Raw genomic sequence first — 24,794 nt, forward strand, 5'->3', positions numbered from 1 at the left:
TCCTCAGGTCACCTCACCTTCTTCTTCCTGTAAGAGACGAGATTCACCATATGACGCGTCACTTCCCTCATCCTCCCGCAAACGTCAGGATTCACCAGTGCCACCTCCTACAAATGATGTTGTTGTTCCAGTCCCACCTCCCACTGATGATGCTGATTTAGTGCCACCTCCGGAGGGTGAGGCTGCCACAAATGTTAAGCCAAAGGCTTTTGGAGGAGGTCCAATTGATTTGTCCTTACTTCCTCTCTATCCAGACCATACTGCCAGGCATATGAGACGGGGAAGTAACATTAGTTGGATTCTTTATTTTTTACCTAAATTTTAATTGTTGACATTGATTATTCCTGACGTTGGTTATTTCTGACAAATTTCAGGAGCGTGATTCCCAGAAGTTTGTTAATCACATGAGGAAGATTGCTACATTTCCTCAGCCGAATAAGGATTGGTTTTAGTCGGTTCTGTCCTTATCTGGGCTAAAGGACCTATGCATGACCAGTTACACTCTGGTCAACCACGTGATGCTTAATGCATTCGTGGAGAGATGACACTCTGAGACCTCGCTGTTTCATCTCCCGCGTGGTGAGATATCTATCACACTAGATGATGTCTCGTGTTTGTTACATCTTTCGATCAGGGGAGAGATTCCTTAATCATGGGAGGATTACCAAAGACGAGGCAATTGAGATGGTGATAGAGTATTTAGAGGCTGATCTAGAGAAGACGGTGGAGGGGATGGATATGACCAGAGGTGCTCATGCTAGATTTGAGTTTCTGAGGATCATCTATGCGACTGAGATCCAGAGAGCAGAGCATGCTGATGGTGATGATGAGCAGGTGACGGGCCACAAATTGAACTCATTGAGAGCATACCTGTTGTTTTTGGTTGACACTTCGATTTTTATGTACAAGAGACCACTTATATCGACGTCGTCTACCTACGGTACTCCGTGGATCTCCAGCGCATCCATGAGTACAACTGGGGGGCGGCTTGCTTGATCTACCTATATTCGAAGTTGAGAGATGGTTGTTTGTGGAAGACGAAACAGATCACAGGCGTCGTGACACTACTGGTGGTAATAATTCTTGATATTTGAATGTGTTTTGTCATTTTCATTTCATATTTTCAAAACCATTGGCGATGATTCGTGTGTTCCAAACTTTTTTATTTCAGGCTTGGATCCTCAAGCACTTCCCACGCATCGCTGGTTGGGCGAGTGTGTCTGACTATACCGAGGTTATGCCGCATGCTACTGTTTTTATCTCACTTAGAGAGAACCAGGCGGTCGAGCCTTTCAGAGTTTATCTTGACCGTTTGGTTATTGAGGACTTACACTTCAACAACTACGTTGATCACCGCAACTATTTGGCGATAATGCTATACTCTGGATGGTTGGCCTGCGAATTGTGCCTCACTGCTCCTCATATGCTCGTGCGCGTCATGCGGTACTTCGACTACACTCAGACCATTCCGAAACACCCTATTGTCTCTGCTCCTCATGCCTTGACACGTAGATAAATAGAGGAGATGTTTGATGATTATGAGAGTCATCTGATACCAGAGGAGGCATGTGCTACCATAGCTGAGAGAGACTGAAGCTACGCCGAAGGATACATCAGATGGTTCTTCAGGGTGTCACATCCATACATGGTGTATGCTGCTTCAGAAGATCCTCCGAGACCAGCTCATCAGGAGATACTAGAGGAGGAGCAGACTCAGCTAGATCATACCGATGATGTCTTGCCTAAGTGTTGTCGCATAATGGAGATTGCACGAGTAGACATTGACGAAGGTATCTTTCCTGATGGGTTTAGTGTCAGGTCAGTCCTAGATGCCATCATGGTAGAGGCACATGAAGCATTGTTGTATCAGAGACATCGCCGGAGGACATGAGGGATTGATGGCTGTTGAGGTAGAGCAGTCAAATGAGATAGATGAGAGGTTGTCAAACACACAATAGTATTCTCTTATTATTTTGTTGTAGTACTATAGTATGTGCTTTATTTTGAAAATCTTACTACATTTTGGATCTGAATTATACGATATTTTCTTGTTATTTTATTTTCGACATAGTAGTGGTCTCTTATTATTATGTGCTAAAAGTTTTTTTAATCACAAATTCTTCTTTTGCAAATTCCTTTCATATCATCTTTCAAAAAAAAAAAACATGAATGAAGATTCTTTATGCTCTCTTTAACACCTTTCAATGCTACAATTCTTCCACCTTTGATTTTGGTACCTTCTCGTTCAACGCCACCACCGCCTCCTCCATTCTTCTTGCCGCCTGAAAATCTACATTTCACTTACACTAACTCAATGGATCTCCAAAAGATATCAATAAGTCTGCACAAATCTCAAATGTTCACTATCAAAGTTGCTAACATTATTCTCTATTTATGCATCTTTCAATATGGTGAAATCTGAATCAAGTTGAGCTGCTGAGACCTGAATCTTTAAAATGTTTCGCGGCGGAGCTGCTGCGATCTAAATCTTTCAATTTTTTCAACGCGGAGCTGCTGAGATCTGTATCTCTTACTGATGATATGGTACTGAAACATTTATGGCATCATCCAAATGCCAATGTTCTTTGAAGGTATGTCCATGATCTCACTTTATTGAAACATTTGTGGCACCTGTCTCTTATGATGTCCAAATTGTCATCAGGTATGTCCATGTTCTTTGACGGTATGTCCAAATTGTTTTTTCTGAAACATTTGTGAGATCTTTTAAACCATGTTGGTGTTGAATTTCAGATAAACAATTAGGGAATGAAGAAGAACTCTTACCATAAAGAAATGGATTGTCTCACATTCTCATTCCATTAACAAATTTTTATTTTTAAATTTTTATAAAAAAAGAATTAAACAATTTAATATTAATAAATTTTTTAAATTTTAATGACAGACAATATTGAAATTTTTTGAAGTCATAAGTGTTAATAACTCTACTATGTGAAGACCATAAAAAAAATATGAGATACATATAAAAAAAAGGATCAAAAATTGTTTTTCTTAAATGGAGTTTGAAAAGTTATCAAAGTCAATATAGGAGGATCAAAACTGTATTTAAGTCTTGAAGAAAAAAGATAGATAAATGACTTGGAGCTGTATTAAAAATAAAGAAGGAAAAATTAGAAAAAAAATATAAAGACTATAGGAAAGGAGTATTTCTATATTTTATTTTATGAATGATATGAAATTTTGTAGGACTCTAACAAATTATATTTTAGGGAAGATGTTCGTAGTTATAACTACTATCGATTGATACAAAAATATGAGGTAAAAGAAACGTTCAAAACGATGAATAATAGCAAGACGGTTGGACCACACAACATATATATTGAAGTGTGGAAAAGTCTTGGAGATAAAGGTATTGAGTGGCTTACCAAATTATGTAGCGAACTAATGAGATCAAAGCAAATGTCAGATGATTAGAGAACTATTTATAATCAATTTAGTTTTATGTTTGAGAGGTCAAACATAAAAGCAATCTATATATTACTACATGTAATGAATATGTATCAAATGGATCACTACAACTTATGCTCAGTTTCCATTTATTTAGAAAAGATGTATGATATTGTGCCTAGAGAGATTTTGTGGAAATTGTTGGAGAAGAAAAAGATTATGATTGCCTATATTCGAGCGATCCATGAGATGCATGAGGGAGTTTTAGTTAGTGTGATGACACATCGTGGAGAGACGAGTGATTTTCTCATAACAATGGGATTGCACCAAGATGCAATCCTAAGTCTTTACTTTTTTACTTTAGTTTTGGATGTACTTACACAATATTTTCAAAAGCTAGCACACTGATATGTATGCGTTTTGCAAATGATATAGTTCTATTTGGATAGTCGACGGAGGAGTTAAATGAGAAGTTGGAGATAGGTTTTAAAAATGCATGACTTCCGCCTAAGCGGAAGTAAGACAAAGTATGAAATGTAAGTTTAGCTAAATAAGAAGTGTTTCTAACCTAGAGGCGGAAGTTGGAGATCATATCATATCAAATGTTACACAATTTAAATATATTGGATCTTTAGTTCAAAACGACGGTGAAGTAGAAAGATACGTAAAACATCAAATTCAAACTAAGTTGTCGAAATGGAGGAAGGCCTTCAGAGTTTTATCAGACATGAAAGTACCACTTACACTTAAGAAATATTTTTATCGGAAAACTATCCGAATATAAATGTTGTATAGAATAAAATGTTGGGTAGTAAAGAACTGTACCAATAAAAATTTATTAGGCCCGAAGAAGGAATAATCCATGAAAGAATATGTGACCAATTACACTGGCGAGGAGAGCTATCCCGCGAAGTGACACGCCGCATGCGTACAACAATATCATAGTAATAAAAAGAGTTATCATTCCTTATAGACCCGTTTGAGTACCGAGTTCTACTATTTTCGTGTTTTCTAAGACGGTTAAATTTTATGGTTGTTATGCGAAAAATTGAAAATTGGTTTTTCTTGATGATAAAAAAGAAGAATCTAAGACAATGATTCATGCCAATAACTTCACTCATACAAGTACGATTCAAATTATAACGAGATTTTTTTTTTTTGTAAAAAATAATAGAAATTGGAAGTAATTAATGAATTACCTGCTTTCTTAGCATATCTCATTCATTTAAAAACCTTTTAAAGTACATCTATTTAAAAAATAAGTTTTCAGTTGATTATAAGATACTTTCGTCGCCTCTGAATCAAATGTTCAAATTTCTATATCGGGCATCAATTATATCCATTCTAGCATTTAATAAATATCAAAAAGTCACTAATTTCGTAGAGAACATATACTTTAAAAACAAAAATATCGAGAAAAAAAACATTATCGATATCAATAAAATTTCATGAGATTTATCAATTTGACATTCCTCAAGTCTCAGATTCTAAGGAGTCTACTCTAACATGCTCATGAATAAGAAAAGATAAAAAAACATACAACTAAAGCAGGTTCATATAATAATAAATAAATATCAATTTAAAAAGTAGAAAATGCAAAAAAGTAAACTATACATGTGGTGAATTCTAAAAATATAAAATTTTGTTTCTCTTAAAATTACAAGAGTATTTATATACCTAAATGCTTGATGATGAGTATAAATTTGTATAAATAGCCTTAAATGCATTATTTGAAACAACAAAAATTTGAAGAGGAAAGAGAAAACAACAGAAAAAATTGAAATCTTATTCTGGTACTAGTGCACTACAACCTGGTGGTAATGCTCGCTACGACCATTAATGCGTGCTGCAACAAAGAGGTAAGCTAGCTACGACCAGTAATTCCTGTTATGGGAAGACTGTAGCACCCTTCACTTTTATGTATGGGGGCTCCCACTAAGACATGTAAAGCCTATGTAAGGGGTTTCCATTAAGAGATATCGATAAGTTATGTCATGAATAGGATGTGATGGAATCAAAATAAAGTCAATGTTGACAATATCTTTATATACAATATAGTACTAAAGATGATAAATAATAACAAGGATCATGAGTTAAAGTCTATCAAAGATTGTAGACAAAATGAGAATTGATCAAAATGAACATATTCAATTGAAGAAAAATTAAACTCATTTTACAAGTGACTCGATTTTGGACCTGTAGTTCGAATAACTCAAGGTGTCAAACCAATTGAATATAAATTAGTTTTTGTGACAAAACAAAATAAGAATGGTGAAATTATGAGATACAAAGCTTGAGTTGTTGCTCAATGAAGATCTAAGATTTATTTTGATGAAACATATCCATCTCCCGGGAATGCAATTCAATTTTTGATATTTAATTATACTTATAGCACATGAGAGGTTTAATTTGAACACGATGAATGTTATAACAATTTATTTGTATGACTCACTTTATAGTGATATTTACATTAAACTCCCTAACACATTTAATATATTAGAGATACATAACTTTTGATCTTGAGAAAGTCATTCCATCAAATTGAATAAGTATTTGTATGAGCTAAAGCAATCTTGACAATGTGGTATAATTGTCTTAGTGAATATTTGTAAAATGGGATATACAAATAACTCCATTTATCCTTGAATTTTTATAAAAATATTTGGAAAAAATTTGAAATAGTAGTTGTCTATATGGATGACATATAAATATTATTGGAATTTCTAAAGCGCTTCCAAAAGCTATAAATTTCTTAAAGAAAGAGTTTGAGATGAAAGACTCTGAAAGACAAAATTATGTCCAGGTTTACAAATTGAGCATTTGGACAATAAAATATTTGTACATCTAGAAGGTTATATAGCAAAAGTGTTAAAACGCTTATATATGGACAATTGTCATCCAAATTTGAAATAGTAGTTGTCTATATGGATGACATATAAATATTATTGGAATTTCTGAAGCGCTTCCAAAAACTATAAATTTCTTAAAGAAATAGTTTGAGATGAAAGACTCTGAAAGACAAAATTATGTCCAGGTTTACAAATTGAGCATTTGGACAATCAAATATTTGTACATCTAGAAGGCTATATAGCAAAAGTGTTAAAACGCTTATATATGAACAATCGTCATCCATTGTCTACTCTAATGGTTGTTAAATCATTGGATGTGGAGAAATATCCCTTTAGACCTCGAGAGAATGATGAAGAATTACTTGGTCATGAAGTATCAAATCTCATTGCGATTGGAGCACTTATGAATCTTGCTAATTATACACGTCCTGACATATCATTTGCTGTCAATCTGTTAGTAAGATATAATTATTCACCTACACAAAGATATTGGAACGAAGTCAAACATGTAATTCGTTCTCATAGGTACCATGGACATGCGTTTATTTTATTTCAAAGTATCCAAATTCGAATTAACAGGTTATGCAGATGTAGGTTACTTGTCAGATCCTCATAATGGTAGATCATAGACATATTATTTGTTTACATGTGGTGAAACGACTATTTCTTAGAGATTCATGGAACAGACTATAACAACAACTTCATCTAATCATGCAGAACTTTTGGCACTACATGAGACAAATCGAGAATGCGTTTGGTTGAGATCCATAATTCAACATGTACAAGACACATGTGGTTCGGCTTCTGGGAAAATAAATACAACAATCATATATAAAGATAATATTGCATGCATTGCTTTATTGAAAGATTATTACATTAAAGGAGATCGAACAAAATACATTTTTCCAAAGTTCTTTTTCACTCATGATTTTCATAAGAGTGGTGATATAAGCATCCAACAAATTCGTTCATGTGATAATCTTGATTCTTGCAAGCATTTTCATAAAGTCACTTCCTATTAGAACTTTTAACCAACTAGTGCTAGAGATTGGTCTTAATCGAAGAAGAAATGATCGTTCAACTGAGGAGGAGAACTGAATATCTTAAAAGGACATGTACTATTTTTCTTTCATTAGATTTTTTGTAGTAAAATTTTAATGAGGCATATCCTTTATGGACATTGAAGGAGGAGTGTTATAAATAATATGATTATGTATGTCTATAAATTAGAAAACTTTATACTTTTTATATAATGTGCTATAAATATGACTCATATTGTACTTGAAATCTGAATCTTAAATGAGAATAATATAAAAAAACTCAATTCTTCTCTTTTATCTCTTCCATTGTTTTGTTTATTTCTATAATAAAAAGAGAATTAAAGACTTATATATAAAAAAAATAAAATTAAAGAATTAATATAAAAAAGCGAGAATTAAAAAAAAGGCGGAAATATAAAGTAATGTGTCTTGATAAGACATTATTTAATTCTCTATGAAAGAATTCTGCGCTTCAAATTTTTATTATTTTTTTAATTAACTTAGTTTTTCTTAATTTTATATTTGACTAATAAAATCATTTAAATAATTATCAAAACAAAGATGGATCCCTATTTTTTTAACATATTTTTTTAAAAAAACTTTTATCCTTTTTTTTATATGAAGTCATTAATTTTTACTTTAATATCTTTAAAAAAACTTTTCATTTTCATAAGTTTCTCTATTAGTTCTGATTCTAAACCTCGCACAAAAATACCTTAAGTAGTACTGCATCAAATCTAAAAAAATCAAATAAACGGAAAAATAAAATAATTAAACTAAAATGAAAATTTTAAAAATTTAAAACGAATCGTCGCATAAGCGTTATCTTGTTGAGATTATCAACAATCCCTGACAACATAGTCAAAAATTTGATGACTTCTTGACAAGTGTATCGATAATTTCGAAGTAATACTAAACAATATCGTATCCAAAAGGATTGCTATCTAACAATGTTACGATTGTGTAATGTTAAAAGTAAAGATTGGGGGGGGGGGGGGGGGGGGGGAGGGGTCTGAGTTATTTTGCGAAGAATAAAGTTGTTCTGAATTTAATAAGAGAAATCGAGTATGTTTTGTGTGAATCCCTTGTTCATCCCCTATTGATGTTTAATGCATTATACAGATAGTAAAGTCATTATATTTTAACGATGAATTAATAAGACCATTGTGAAGGAGAATTGCGGTCCAAAACGCAGCGGAAATTAAAATTTTCTCCTTTAGAGATCCTTACGAATGGTCATGATCAGTGATAGAATATTTACCTCTTATGACGATTGAAACCTTTGGTGCAGATCTCTTGTGACGATCAAAACCTTTGATGCAGATCCACGGAGCGATCACGAACGTTGAACAATGACAACGTCTCTACTCAGTCCACACGAACGGATTCCTTCAATCTCAGTGCTAGCTGGTACGAATGAAGGCTTTGAGTGAGTGAGTGAGAGAGAGAGAGAGAGAGAGAGAGAGAGAGAGAGAGAGAGAGAGAGAGAGAGAGAAAACGAAAATGCAACCGCTAAAAAATGCTTCTGCACAAGGGTTCTATTTATAGAACCACTTGTGTGGGCTTCAAGCTAAAAAGCCCACTTAAGTGTATTTTGGCCCATATCTTATAATATGCCCAAAATCACTTAAGCCCATGGTACCTTACCATATTTCGTATTCTACTCAAGTACACCGTACCTTACGATGTTCTATAATTCACTTAAGGGCACCGTACCTTACGGTATTCCTTAGTTACTCTATCTCTCATCAATCCGTCCTTTGTGTGTGACCCTGCAGGTTTTCGTGACGTTGGCAATTATATTAAATCACGCATTTAACATAATAAACAGTGAGCGGTATCTAGCAACACATCACCGCTACCCAAGACACGAAAATGTCATGTGATCTGACAAAACCTTCTGTGATAATACTTATGTGTATAATTACCCTTTTGCCCTTATGTCTATATTGAACACAAGGCATAGACCGTGTCATCCTTGTCCAGTTCAATATTGGGCCCATAGACATTTATCATGTTATGCAGGATGGGCAAATTCCATCTAGGTCACTCATGTCCCTCAGCATGCTTCGTGGAGTACCCATCAACTGTCTTTATGGTTATCCAGTTACGGACAACGTTGGATCAGCAATAAAGCACTCGACTCCACATCTAGGATCCATAGTGGTTTCAGGTCGAAGAGTGGTATGCACCATTATCACCATGAGAATAACTTATGACACTTTGCATAACTTTAGCGGGTCAATCCGGTATAAATATTACTCCTAATATTCATACCTATGTTTAAGACTTGATAACTCTTTATCCATGATCCATGAGATGTGATCATCAGTCTACAAACATAATAGTCTTTATGCTTTAGTGTTATCCCACTTCACACTAAAGCTCGACTACGGATACTTTAAGAATAATGTCCTTATGTTTAATGTGTTCTCATGATTAAGTCACACTTAATACATTAAACGGACTATCTATTCCAGGGACTTTATTAATCAATCATAATAAAGAAAATGCCTTTTATTATTAATAAATAATTCGATACAAGTACCAAAAAGTATTGGCCTCTAGGGCTTACACCAACACATTGTACCCAATCCCTTGGTGTACAACTCACTGACTTCTACTAGAGGTCTCCTATCCCTATTCAACCGACATTAGTGATGTGAGGCGTTATTATAATACGTTAATTCTAATGTCAATACTAGAGGTCTCTTATCCATATTCAACCAGAGTAAGTAGATTAATTGTCTTATGTCAGACTCAAAGGCTTAAGGTCAGTAATCCCTACTCATGTACAATCATACAATCAATGCATCCACAGATAATAAGCATTAAACACAAAAGCAATTAAATAAAAATATAACTTCAATTATCCATATTACATCAGATTAAACATATGATCAAACAAGATCAAAACAAGTTCATCAAACAAAACCTGATATAGAGTAAGTTAATTACTCATAGCAATATAATAAAATACCAAGCAATTAGATGAATATAACATGTGAAATACTTGAAGAGTTTGGCCTCTAATGACTTCCAATACTCTCAAAATTGTCCTCCGAATAACTTTTTTATGTCACTTTCTATCAAAAAACGCAGAACCCCTAATTTTGTACTAGCAAAGCCTTTTTATAGCCAAACAGTGCGTCAGAACGCGTCAGATTTTTTCCATCTTTTTAGCTCATCGTGCCCATAATAGCTAGTATCGCGCTCGCGATGCAACTCCATCATGCCCACGATGGCGCGCGAGAAATTCAGTAGCAACCCATCTTTTTGTGCCTCTTTTTCCTAGTTTTTGCTATTTTCTCTGATTCTCTTCACTTGGTTAATATTGACTACTCCTTGGCACTTTTGCTTCACTTTTACTCGATATTTCACCAAAATTACTCCAAATATTCATGAAAAACATGCAATGATAGAGTGTCATCAGTGTACTTACTGGTTTGCATCCAAGTTTCCCTATTTCTAGCAAAAGATCAAGCATGTATTTCCTTGAAGAGATAAAGATGCATTGTTTTGAGTATGCTACTTCAATTCCCAAGAAATACTTGAGTTTCCCTAGGTCTTTCATCTAAAATTCTACTAATAATTTTTCTTTGAGTTGTTGTCTTTCAATCAAATCATCACATATAACAATAGTATCATCAGTATAAACAAGAAGTATAGTTATTTTTACTCCTTGTGAATGTTGAAATAACAAAGTGTGATTTTCTTATAACCCAAGCACACCATGGCCTTTGTGGATCTTCCAAACCAAGCCCGGGGTGATTGCTTTAATCCATATAAGGCCCTCTTCAATCAACACATGTTGTTGGTTCCACATATAAGATCAAATCCATGTGCAATCTCCATATACACACCATCCACTAAGTATTTATGTAAGAAAACATTTTTTTACATACTTTTCAACCAGAGTGTGTAGCAAGAGATAGTTATATTCGAATGTAATTCATTTTTGCGACTGGAGCAAAAGTTTTCTCATAATCAATGTCGTATGCCTGAGTATATTCTTTGCGACTAGTCTAGCTTTATAATAATCAAGGGAACTATATGCCTTGTATATCACAATATTGATCCACCTGCAACCAACAAACTTCTTACTTCTTTGTCTTTCAACAATTTCCTAACTCCTATTTTTTCAAGTGCTTTCATTTCCTCATCCATAGCTGGAACCTAATTTTTATTTTTAAATTCTTCTTGAGCAGATGATGAAATTCTCACATAACCAATAACATGAGCATAATAGCCTTCTGCAATAGTTATATAAGGAGTACTCGAAGGTGAAATATATAAGGAGTACTTGAATAAAAAGTTATAGGGTTAGTAGCCCAGAGTCAAGAATCCAAGCATTCTTAGATATAATACCACAAATAGTAAAAGACCAGGAGCACAAACTATTATTAGTAATTGATATTAATACTTATATGAAAGGCTTACTAATAGAGTCAAGAAGTGACTTCAAATGTTCCACTTCGCTCTGACTGAAAGAGGAAAGATCAGTGTCCCTATTAGAAAAGTTTTCAGTATTTGGGGCATGTGCATATACATGTGCATGATTATGATGTATATAACGAGAGCCTCCTCCTCGACTAAGAACCTTCTCTTTTACATGTAGCTTGAAACACTTGTCCTTTGTATGCTCGGTTCGTTTGTAGTGTTCACAATAGTATTTTTCACGAGCATTGTTGAATGATGATTATGGTGTTTCCTTGTTTTCTTATTTTGCCGGCTATTGGTGCTGATACATCAAGAGGATGCTCGTTAAGCATAGCGCGACGACAAGTCTCCTCACCACGATCAATGTAAAAAAACATCATCAATAGTGGATGATTTTTCCTTTCCCAAAATCTGCACCCATATGGGGTCAAATTCTTCATTCAATCGAGCCAATAAATTGAATATTTGATCCCTCTCAATGACAGTAGTAAGCGTGACGATATCCTAACTGCTCACCATCTTCAAATTCTAATATTGATCCCGTTCAATCCAAAGACCATTGATAACCTCAAAACAATCATAGACCGAAAGGCCTCCTTATTTGGTGTTGAAGATTTTTATTTTTAAGTCATAATAAGCCGTCATGTCGTGTTTCATGGAATAAATACGACAAATACGATTCCAAATTGCTCGTGTAGTAAAGGGGGACCTACAATTTCTACTCATTTATGGAGAGATAAATAATAATAACATAATCATCTTTATTCTAAAAAGAAAAATTAATAGCAATTAAAAAAGACAGTAGATGGTTAAGATATCACAGTTTTTTAATGTCTTATGAATCAACTAAGACTATTGGAAATAATTATTTCCATTTAGCCCTTTGAATAACAAAATCCATAATTTTATATTATAAATTTAATTACAATGCTAAAAAATAAATATAATACTATTTTTTAATTAATAAGACTAATATTACATTTGCGATTTTCAGTGTAATATTTACGATCAATTCACATTTCTCTTATTAAACTAATGTCACATTTGCTATTTCCAGTATAATAAAGATATAAAATTAATTTTATAATTATTTTTTTCAATACAAATTTTCTACAAATGAATGTTTAGGGTAAAAGTTAGCATTACCCTTTCTTTTAAATGTTAGGGGTACACCGTACACGATTTGTTTTACTTTAGAAATGGTAATAAGATGCGGTGCTCTATAAAGGTCTCCCACCTTACTAACGAGACCTACTTCTTTTTTTCCCTTCATTGACGGAAGTGATTGAAGGTAATAAATATTGATTTTAAAAAATATTGAATATTATTATTATTTTTATATAAAATTTATAATGTATTATGATCTGATTTTCATCCGATATATTTTATTTTTGGATATATATTTTATTTTAATATATCTGAATATTTTATCTTTGAATATATTTTTTATTTTATTATATTTGAATATTTTATCTCCAAATATATATTTTTTATTTTAAAAAATATTAAATATTATTATTATCTTTAGATAAAATTTATCACACATTGATTTTTTTTATCGGATATATTTTAACTTTGAATATTTTATTTTCAAATAATAATAAAAAATATATCCGAAAATAAAATATATTTGGTGAAATCACAACGTGTAATAAATTTTATCCGAAGATAATAATAGTAATAATATTAATTATTATAGTTATAATTTAATTAAACAATAATTTTATCCGGTGTAGATATAGATTAGTTATTTTCTCCTTAATGCCAACTTAAATGTTATTGTTGAAGTTTAGAGTAAATAATATGATGCCTTGATTAGCCTCACAAGCAAGAAGCTAAATTGAAGCTCCTGTTTCAGTCTTTAGTCTGAAAATGCTATCAATTATAATGCTTTGGAGAATGTAAAGAATATTCAAAACTACATACTGGGTATTGCATACTCAGATCAACTAGAATCATACTCTTGTTACTTTTCACAATCCATTTATCAGTTTAAGGATTCTAATATAGAACTATAGATAGGTACACAAATACAACATGTTGATCAACTAACTAGAGAGACATGCATATGAAATCCACAAATTTCTTTGCAACCAAGCTACTTGAGTTAAAAGAAAATACAAAATGAACAACCAAAAGCCTCTCAAATCTCAATCATTCCCACTAATTCACATATAAATAGAATTAACTCATTCATTTTGACCCCTAACCTCGACGGTTTTGTCAGTGGAAGCTTGAGTTCCTTTCAAGATCTCCATAACATCCTTCATGGGTGGGCGCATTTTGGGCTCAGGTGCAAGACATTTTGAAGCAAGCTTAGATATAGTTAGTGCAGCTTTGATTGGATATTTGTCTCCCAATTGAGGATCCATAATCTTCTTCAATTTTCTTCTTTCCTGTAGGTGCGGTTTGATCCAATCCGTTAGATTGTGATACCCGCTTGGCCGGTTGAGATCAATCGCTCTTAAGCCCGTCAGTATCTCAACCAAAACAACTCCAAAACCATACACATCACTCTTTACATATAGATGCCCTGCATTTTCATTTTCAATTTCAGCTCACTATGAACAACAATGAACTTCATTTTGCACTAAAAAACCAATGAAGTACTTACCTGTTTGCATATATTCAGGAGCTGCATAACCTGGTGTTCCCATCACCGTTGTCGACAAATGCGATTGACTAGCGGAAGGACCCAACTTTGCCAACCCAAAATCTGATATCTTTGCATTATAGGACTGTGAAAGCACCATAATTCAGTTAACATGAAAGGCAATTAATAAAGAATCATGATAACCTAAATTGAAGAAAGACTCACCCCATCAAGCAATATATTAGAAGCCTTAAAATCTCTGTAAATAATTTCTCTATCTGATGTATGCAAGAATGAAAGACCACTAGCCGCTCCAATTGCTATCTTAAGCCTAAGCTCCCAAGGAAGTGGTTGAACAACAGCACCCCCTATAGTATTTAATCTCATTGATTGAATCAAAATTATACAAAAAATATATATATATAATCTTTTCACAAAAATCACTTACTTCCAAAGAGGTGATTTTCCAAACTACCCTTCTGCATGTATTCATAAACAAGAAGAAGCTCTGTGTCCTCATAACAATATCCCAAGAGTTTCACAAGGTTAGGATGGTAAAGTCGACCTAGAAAATGTATTTCTGACTGCAAAAACCACAAACCAACCATTAGAAGTGAATAAATAATCTAACTTAAATCCCACTTATTCATAAAAAAAAAGAAGCTAGTTAGGGATATTGATTACCTGCCACTCCTGGAGACCTTGGTAACCTTCGGAGTTCAATTTTTTGACGGCAATGGTGATTCCATCAAGCCATCCTCTATAAACTTTTCCAAAACCTCCTTCTCCAAGAAGTGTTTCAGGTTTGAAATTCTTGGTAGAAGCTTTCAATTCGGCAAAAGTGTAGACTCTCAAATTAGAAGTAGGTAGGATCTGACCACCGATTGAATAATCATGGTGGCTGTTTATGGAGGAAGACATGTTATTACTGCTTCCACTTCCACTGCCACTTCCAGAAGAAGTAGTAGTAGAAGAATTAAAAGTTGTAGTTCTAGTGGTACTTGTGGTGCTAGTACCATAGCTTCCACTTGTTGTCTGAGAATTACATGTTCCTGCAGGTGTAACTATAAACACAGTAGAATCAGAAATTCACGATCAATGATTCAGATTAAGAAGTTTGTTAGTTTGTTAGTTAGTTACCAGTTCCGGTTGGAGATGGAGTTGGATGATTGCTAGGTGGAAGAGAACTCCAGCAAGTTCCCATTGGAATCGGAGAACAAGAGATTAGAGAAAAGTTTTGTTTGTTTGAATTTCAACTTGTGATTTGTTGAATCAATGAAACCATTTTTTCTTCTTCTTCCTGCTTCTTGGTCTTATCTTTTATTTTGTTTACTATTATTGGTACAAATACTTTTTCGCTTTTCTTTGTCTTGTTCAATAATTATTAAAGTTACCTTTCTTCCACTATTTTTTGCTCTCCTTCTAGTCGTAGCATACGCGTCTAGTATGTGTACGATTATTTTATAATTTGGAGTTTATTTTAATAGAATTTATGACATTCTATTTATTAATTTTTTTAAATAAAATGTTGAAATAAATTTGTTAAATGAAAATAATAATGTTGAAAGAGGACGGAATGTCATGTGGATTGTGGAGATAGTCAAAAGATGAGAAATTAAGAGAGGCCTACCTGCCAGCTATAAAGTCCAATTGAGTTTGTCTTAAGTCAAGTCGGACATGTGTAAAAAAAAAAGGTCAAGTCAGACATTAGAATTGGAATTAGTAATAGCAATTTGCAAACAAAGCAACGTCTATTTCTTTATTCAAACAAATCGCTTATAGGGTTACAGGAGGGAACCATTACCACCAATTTATGCCCATAAAATTCAACCTACTTCTCATTCAATATTGGCTTTAAAGACTCATTTTTGTGGTGGAGATTAAATATTGCGCCCGTTTTAGATCATCGAAGAAATAGCTGTTCACAAATAAATAAACTATAAGTAGTTTAAAATACCATAATTTTCTTGACCTTTTTATTAAATTGGGTGCTGTTTTGTTTTACATTCAACAACTTTTTACTCCTTATTAGTATTTTATTAGGATTAAGTTAGAAAATCCCATTTCGTAGAATTGAAGGACAGGAACTTCTACGATAAATCTGTACCGTTCAAGTGCGCCACTCACTTTCATTCATTTAATTAACTCTTTCTTCCTTGACCCTGTGGACATTTTCTTCCACAAAACGTGTGAACCGTGTGTATGAAACCTAATTGCAACCGTCAATGGATTCACTTATTTAATTCACACCCTTTTTCAGGATTATTAACTTCCAATGTCTTTTTAAGCATACCTCTCTCTATATAAACTAGGCACCCTAAGATATGTTTGTTGGAATATTATTTTATTATTATATTCTAATAATTATATATATATATATATATATATATATATAATTTATTTTATATTTAATTGTTAGTGGATCAAATAAAATTAAAAAGATTAATTAAATAATTAATTATAAGTTGGATTAAGCATGCATCTCTCAAATTCTTTATGAACCTTAGTGAGTTATTTATTATGACTGAAACAACATGAAACATATGAGATTCACAGGTGTTGCTGATTAGCTTATAGGATTTTATATAAAGTTCACATTTACCTTCCTAGGCCTACTGCTCTGAACATTACTAGAACTTTACCGACATCCACAAGTAGAAAAACTTTCTCGCCGACATACAAAGGTTGAGAATAAAACCAACACTCGTCAAAAGATAAATATGCAGGAGTCACACTACTACAATCATAAGAGTGTAAAACACCCGAGATTATTTTGTGATGGTTGCAATTAATCCAAATTAGTCTGACAATACCCAGTACTTAATGTTATATTCCATTTCAAGTCCTATCTAACCCTCTCATGGGGTTCTGTTGATACAAGATTTTGACCAACTAACGAAACAATACTATTAAGGCACTTTGAGTCATCAACGAGACAACGCTTATATGAGAATTTAACCTATTTGTAACACCCCACAAAATATACATCTAGAAAATATATTACATATAGTGTAATTTGATACTGATACACATAAGTGCATATCGACAATATTATATATACATGTCCCAAAGAATAATATACGATATGACACATTCTATACAAAGGTGCCTAGAAAAAAACTAAGATCTATGTATAATATCCATATATGTACACAAACTAAACCGGAAGAACATCATAGCAAAAGTCTCTGAAACATCATCGGACAAGCTTCTCATTTCCCTTCACATGCAAAGAACCACCTGAAAAGCAACAATAACAGTGGGGTGAGATAATAATCTTAATGAGTTTCCTATCATATGGGTCCATTCGCCTCTAAAGGGCTAATATCTAATCCTCAACTTAACTTTCTCGATAAAACAATATATGTGTACACTTACACAATAAAGAAAGACTTAAGCATCTAAGTGATATTTGCATTGTATGTAAACATGTAACTTTAGTTAACATAATTCAATAAATCACTATTCGAAAAATGTCACAAAACATCTTTCCTCAAACGGACCTACGTCTAGGGCAAGGCTAGGGTCACAGATGTTTGTATGATTCAACTTCTTGGAGATACAAGTTCTCCATGGGACTCGAACCCACTTCAAGAACCATCACCCATATGAGACTCTAACCCACTTAGGGTATCTTTACTCGTATGAGACTTGAACCCAGTTAGAGGTCCACCTCTTCTTTATGAACTCAATCCATAGTTGGGACTCAAACCCATTGTGAGGCACGAATCATTGGTGCCTACATCCCAATTCTACTTTACATAAGTATCTCAATTGGGATGTGCATGATCAAAGGTTATTTTGAATACGTGATTAGGTTTCAACATTTAACGTGATTGCACTCAACAATCACTAGGTGATCACATTCACCAGTTCTCATATCATCACAACATGTTCCATAAAAGGCATATTTATTCATAATTCAAACGACTACTCATCCACGGTACACACCGAGGTACCTCCGTGTCAAAGAATCACCATCTAAATCATGTTCATACTCTAAGTCTTTATTACTAGTCCATTCACCTAGTTATTAACCCAGGTTCACCTCACTTTTCATCACAGTTAGTTTAACCATTATGTATTCAAGACAAACAACAATTCCTTATATAGTGCAGAACATAAGAATAAGAGTTCATCATTATTCATCAAGCATTATTTAACATACATGCATGATTTTACTTCATTAATGGGTGGAGTGTGGATTAACTTTCCAACCTATTTGACCTTGCGCCAATCAGAGTTATGGTTCATGTTTTATGGTGGAAACAGAAACACTAATCACTTTCCAACATAATAGAACCCCTGCTCAGCGAGCTCGGGGCGAGCTCCAAGTGAAGCGGGGGAAAAAAATCAAGCCTCTGAATTTTTTCCTTTCCTCACTTAGCGAGACTTAACGAGTCTCCCAAGCGAGGCTCAAGCGAGACAAACCAGAATGACACATTTCTTCAAGATTCGTTGTCTCTCTTAGTGAGACCTAGTGAGGCCTAGCGAGAATAAAAAAACTCAGCTAGTGAGTAAACGTAACAAGATGAAAGGAAATAACCATACAACATCAACAAACACCATAATACACCAAGATAACATATAAAAGTCATTGAATGATGCATATAAGCATGTAACTAACAAAGACATCATGTATTAGCATCAACTTCATGATCAAAGCAAACATACAAACCCTAATTCCCATTTTCATGAAAACTTCCCCAGAAGCTAATACTACATAGAACTCACCTTATAAAATGAAGATAATGAAATATTCAGGGTGAGATGTGATGATCCAAACTTCTTTTTCCTTCTTACAAGTTTTCTTCTTCTTCTTCTTCTTCTTTTCTCTTATTCTTATCTTCTCTTTCTCTCTTTTTTTTTTACTAACAAGTGGCAAGGTTGGTAAGAAAAGAGAGATACAAAAATATCTTTAGGGAGATATTTCTCTTAGAGAGCAATTGAACATTCATTAATGTTACCAAAATATTCATTTCTTTTAGTAATTAATAAAGTCCAATTAAATTGAATAATAATGAAGCTCATTTGAATTTACTAATAACTATATTTGTTCAAATTGACAAAAAATATAGTATATAAGAACTCAGTTGGTCTCAACTGACAACAAATATAATATTCATGGGGATATGGGATACTACATTCTCCCCCACTTAAATCGAAATTTGTCCTTGAATTTTAAAGATTACATGAAAGAGATAAGGATAAGTGTCGCTCCCATGATTTTACGATAACGAAATCGAGACCAATGAACTGCCTATTGTAACGGTAAATTCATGATCATCAAGCTATGGATAAGCTAGACATCAAATAACAATAGTCACCACCGCGCTTTTATTGTTTCCAAGGGAAAAGGGAAAAGTACGAACAAAACCCAAAAGTAAGAAGTTTTCAAATCAAAACTAATAAAATGCCAGAGATTATAGGTAAGGGGGTTGGTTACACAGAGGGAAGGTGTTAGCATCCAAAGTGTCCTAGGTACTCCTAGGGAGCCCTTTTTTTGTGTGGATATGTATTTTGTACAAAGTGATGTTTACAAACAAATAGAATGGGGGATGAGAAAAGAATTCATTAATTATATTTTTGTGTTTTGATAACGCGAAATTATATCGCTTTTTAAGACTTAATTCAATTAAATTATATTATCATTTACGCTAGTTTATCTCATTTTATCAGATATTATGCAGTATTCCTCTTCTATTTATATCAGATACCCATTTTGAAGCAAAAGTGAAGAAAAGAAGAAAAGGAGGTGTAGAAAGGAACAAAAAGGAGAGAAAAGGAACCAAAGGCCAAAGCCCAGCCCAAAGCGCACAAGTCACCAATGCTGTGCCTGTGACGGACGTCACAGGACGCGTGACGAGCGTCACGCGAAGTAGCCTTGTGACGGACGTCACACATGGTGTGACGAGCGTCACACCAGTCCACTAGCTTTTTGGCGCAAGTTACGCTCTCAGAAGAATGGAAGTAACGTTGAGGACTTCGTGTCCTATTCCCAGGCCGTGAATTTAGCACGCTGAAGACTCGTGGAAAAGAAGAAAAAGGCAGTTAGTAGCACTACTATAAATAGCTACCCTAATCCCTCTCGTTGGTTCTCCTCTCTTTGCCGTTCACACACACCGAAGCTCTGCCGATTTTCTGTTCAAGCTTTTGCTTATTTTTCTTTTTCCAGCAGAATTAATATTGTTTATTTTATTTATTTCTTTTGCAAGTTTTATTTTCTTCTTCCCTTGCAAATTTACCTTTCCCGTTTTTAGCTTTTAGATATTTTTTGCATAATAGTTTCTACACCGGAAATTATTGTGCAACTTTATACCGGATTTAACCTTACGTTATATTCGAGTTTTTTTTTATTTCCTTGATTTAATTTACTGTTTAATTGAAGAATCGAAGAACAAATCCTACCGGCTTGTGGTGGAGTGTTCAAGACCATTGTATTACGCATTCAGGTTCTCTAATTGTTATTTAATATTTAATGTTTTATTCTATTGTTTATTTACATTGCCTGCCTGAAATGAATCTGTGTATGCATGATAATAATTATTATTTAGTTAGCATGTCTGGCTAATTCGCCTAGGTATCGGTATGTAAAGTAAGCAGAAAAAGGGATCAAGACTAAGTCGGTCTATTCAAACTTAAAATTAGAATCAATCTTTTTATGGTCTTAACTTACAGGTTTAATAACAAGATTTTTTACAAAAGTAAAAGACATAAAGAAGTTGAAACCAACAGAGCGAGAGTTTGAGGTTTTAACTGGACAGTGTAAGTTAGTCATTAAGTCTATCTCAGGGCGAGAGCAAGTTTTAGAATTAATTAAATTCTGACTTTTTTCCAAAAAGTATTTTTAAAGATTGAATGTGAGGACGAGAGTTAAGCATTTAGATTTAATTGTATAACCTAAGTCAACAGAGCGAGAGTTTGAGATAAGGGTGTTTAAAACGGTCAGTATTTTCTTAAAAAGAGTTTCTGCAACTTTATTGTTTTCAAAATATGATTTTTGACTTAATTATAAGTGACAGCTACATTAATATAAGATCATGGTTTCTTCAACAGAGCGAGAGTTTGAGATAAAACCTTTAACCAATAAAGTTAATCGAAACGATTTATTTTAAGACCGAGAGACCGACAAGGAATTGATTCCCTAGTTTTGACGAACTACATACCGATATCCGTTTTATTAATATTTAATCTAGATATTAGTTTAGTTTTTAGCTTCCTTCCCCAAACAATCAACTATTATTCACCCTAGCTTTACGAAGTAACCTTAGATAACGGTATATCGATTCATAAGTCCCTGTGGGATCGATATCTTTTAAAACTACGCGATAGAACTGTGCACTTGCAGTTTGTATCCCATTCTCGACTCACACAGTCGAGCGATCAAGTTTTTGGCGCCGTTGCCGGGGACTTTTTATTCAATCGATATCGTAACTCTTCCGTTACGCTGTAGAGACTAGGTTTCTTTTTCCTTCTATTCTTTCTTTCGTTGATTTGTATGCCACGCACTCGCTCTCAAGGCGAACCGCTCTATTTACGAATCAACGATATCGAACTATATCTCCGAGTCTTACGACGAATTCGGGAATATCGTGCTGAAAACAATCTCCCTCCTATAAACCTTCCTGATATCAAAAACATTTTTCCTTCTTTAACCGAGATGGCAGAACCAGCTCGTGCTCTTAGAGATTACGCCGCTCCATCGCAAGATGAACCGCATTCAAGTATTGCTCCGCCCGCAATCGAAGCAAACAACTTTGAACTTAAACCTTCGTTGTTGCAGGCTGTGCAACAGAACCAATTCTCTGGAAATCTTACCGAAGATCCAAACCTTCATTTATCCGTATTTGTTCAATACGCTGATACTGTTAAAGCTAATGGTGTCACTTCAGAGGCAATTCGACTTCGTCTTTTTCCTTTCTCATTAAGAGATAGCGCTAGAAGATGGCTTCAATCTCTCCCTTCCAACTCAGTCACCACATGGAACGAGTTGAAGAAAGTTTTTCTTGCCCGATATTTTCCACCAAGCAAAACAGCTATGTTAAGAGCCCAGATAAACGGATTTAAACAGAAAGACAACGAGTCTCTTTTCGAAGCATGGGAAAGATACAAAGACATGATGAGACTTTGCCCACACCATGGTTTGGAAGACTGGTTAGTAATTCACACATTTTATAATGGTCTCTTATACAATACAAGGTTAACAATAGACGCCGCTGCAGGTGGTGCACTAATGAACAAACCTTATGCTGATGCTTACCAGCTTATCGAGAGCATGGCCCAAAACCACTATCAGTGGGGAACCGAACGAACAACAGTGGAAAAACCTCAACCGAAAACTGGCATGTACGAGATAAGTAACCTTGATCACGTTAATGCAAAAGTGGATGCTTTGGTCCAGAAGATTGAAAGTTTAAACGTATCACCTCCAACCGCCGTGGTTGCTATAACTCAGAATTGCGAGGTCTGTGGAATCCAAGGCCACACTCCTGCGGAATGTCAACTCTTGACTGGAATCCAAACAGAGCAAGTAAACTATGCTCAAGGAAGCCCCTATTCGAATACCTATAACCCAAATTGGAAGAACCATCCAAACTTTTCATATAAGAGTAATAATGCTTTATACGCACCTGGACAGTCTCCGAATCAAACCCCATCTGTACCTCCGGGATATCAGAAACCGAATCCTAACAATAATACCCCTAGAAAATCCAACTTGGAAATCATGATGGAAAACTTTATAGCTTCCCAACAACAAACCAATAAAGATTTCTTAAACCAGAACATACACACTGGCGAACAACTTAAACAACTAGCAAGCAAAGTAGATGCCTTGGCTACCCATAACAAAATGTTAGAAACACAAATATCTCAAGTAGCTCAACAACAAGCACCTACTGCTGCACCAACTGGTACATTCCCTGGACAGCCCCAACCTAATCCGAGAAGCCAAGCTCATGCAATTATATTAAGAAGTGGAACGGAAGTGGAAGGACCGTCTGATCCAAGGATAGAAAACCAAAACCCTAAGAAATCTACTGAGGAAAGTGAACCTAAGGAAAAGGAAGAGAGTAATAAGGATACCCTAGAAAAGAAGGAACCTTATGTACCTCCACCACCTTACAAACCACCTATACCTTACCCTCAAAGGCTTGTTAAAACCAAAGATGTAGGCCAATTTAGAAAATTTGTCGATCTCCTTAAACAATTAAACGTTACAATTCCGTTTACCGAAGCTATTACGCAGATGCCCTCATATGCTAAATTCTTAAAAGAAATTCTTTCTAATAAAAGGAAACTTGAGGATAGCGAAACCGTTACACTCCCTGCCGAATGTAGCGCTATAATCCAAAACATGCCCCCTAAACTCAAGGATCCGGGTAGCTTCTCTATACCCTGTCACATAGGAAAATTTGTCATCGACAAAGCCTTATGCGATTTAGGAGCCGGAATTAGCGTTATGCCTTTATCCATATGTAAGAGACTGGAAATGGGAGAATTAAGACCGACCAAAATGTCTGTGCAATTAGCAGATCGTTCCATCAAATATCCTGTAGGAATCCTTGAAAACGTTCCCGTACGCATAGGTCAGTTTTACATTCCCACTGACTTCACAATTATGGACATTAGAGAAGATGATACTACACCTATTATACTAGGAAGACCATTCTTAGCAACTGCCGGTGCAATCATAGACGTAAAACGAGGAAGACTCACCTTCGAAGTAGGTGAAGAGAAAATTGAATTCATTCTTTCCCAATTCTTGAAAGCACCTGCAATAGAAGATACATGTTACTTCATGGATATCATCGATGAATGCATAAAAGAAGCAGAGTCAATAGAAGACAAATCATCAGACTATCTTTTAGAAGACAAATCTAAACAATGCTTAGCAATAACACCGGACCCTACGCAGTGTCTTAACAAACCAACCCCTGATTTGAAAACACTTCCCAAAAATCTGAGATATGAATTCCTAGACTTAGAACTTGAACGACCTGTGATAGTCAATGCAGATCTAGGAAGACTCGAAACAGAAAAACTCCTACATATCTTAAGAAAATATCCAACCGCACTAGGATACCACATAACCGATCTTAAAGGAATAAGCCCTTCTATTTGTATGCACCGCATCATGTTAGAAGAAGACGGTAAAACCTCTAGGGAACACCAGAGAAGACTAAATCCGATCCTAAGTGAGGTAGTAAAGAAAGAAATAACCAAGTTATTGGAAGCAGGTATTATATATCCTATATTTGATAGCAAATGGGTCAGTCCTGTACACGTTGTACCAAAGAAAGGAGGCATAACCGTTATTGAAAACGAAAAAGGAGAAACTATAACTAAACGAATCGAATCGGGATGGAGAATGTGCATTGATTATAGGAAACTAAACAAAGCAACCCGAAAAGATCATTTCCCTTTACCATTCATTGACCAAATGTTAGAACGATTGGCTAAACATTC

At 34.4% G+C, this 24,794-nt stretch overlaps 1 protein-coding gene and 1 pseudogene across 2 annotated transcripts; both read right to left on the reverse strand.

Annotated features, from left to right (window-relative positions):
* Positions 1-13,679: 13,679 nt before the first annotated feature.
* LOC127117451 (probable serine/threonine-protein kinase PIX13) lies at positions 13,680-15,739 on the reverse strand. 2 transcript variants are annotated; one of them, XM_051047469.1, is made up of 6 exons: positions 15,468-15,739; positions 15,012-15,379; positions 14,776-14,911; positions 14,553-14,695; positions 14,349-14,472; positions 13,680-14,267 (listed from the first exon to the last, which is right to left on the reverse strand). In XM_051047469.1, exons 1-6 carry the CDS (start codon positions 15,529-15,531, stop codon positions 13,924-13,926), a joined length of 1,179 nt encoding a protein of 392 aa, XP_050903426.1. In that variant the 5' UTR covers positions 15,532-15,739; the 3' UTR covers positions 13,680-13,923. The 2 variants fall into 2 exon arrangements, with proteins under 2 accessions (XP_050903426.1, XP_050903425.1); XM_051047468.1 differs by having other exon boundaries at positions 15,012-15,391.
* Positions 15,740-22,372: 6,633 nt separating this feature from the next.
* LOC127124277 (uncharacterized) lies at positions 22,373-22,472 on the reverse strand (annotated as a pseudogene).
* Positions 22,473-24,794: the final 2,322 nt, after the last annotated feature.

The sequence above is a fragment of the Lathyrus oleraceus genome, chromosome 2, assembly GCF_024323335.1.
Source record: "Lathyrus oleraceus cultivar Zhongwan6 chromosome 2, CAAS_Psat_ZW6_1.0, whole genome shotgun sequence".
Lineage (NCBI taxonomy): Eukaryota > Viridiplantae > Streptophyta > Magnoliopsida > Fabales > Fabaceae > Lathyrus > Lathyrus oleraceus.

Bases quoted from the DNA above. Each gene is read 5' to 3' on its own strand.
- LOC127117451 (XM_051047468.1), bottom strand. From the start codon at position 15,531: ATGGGAACTTGCTGGAGTTCTCTTCCACCTAGCAATCATCCAACTCCA. The intron at 15,392-15,467 runs GTAACTAACTAA...CTGTGTTTATAG, and splicing joins TCCATCTCCAACCGGAACTG to TTACACCTGCAGGAACATGT. The intron at 14,912-15,011 runs GTAATCAATATC...TGGTTTTTGCAG, and splicing joins AAGGTCTCCAGGAGTGGCAG to TCAGAAATACATTTTCTAGG.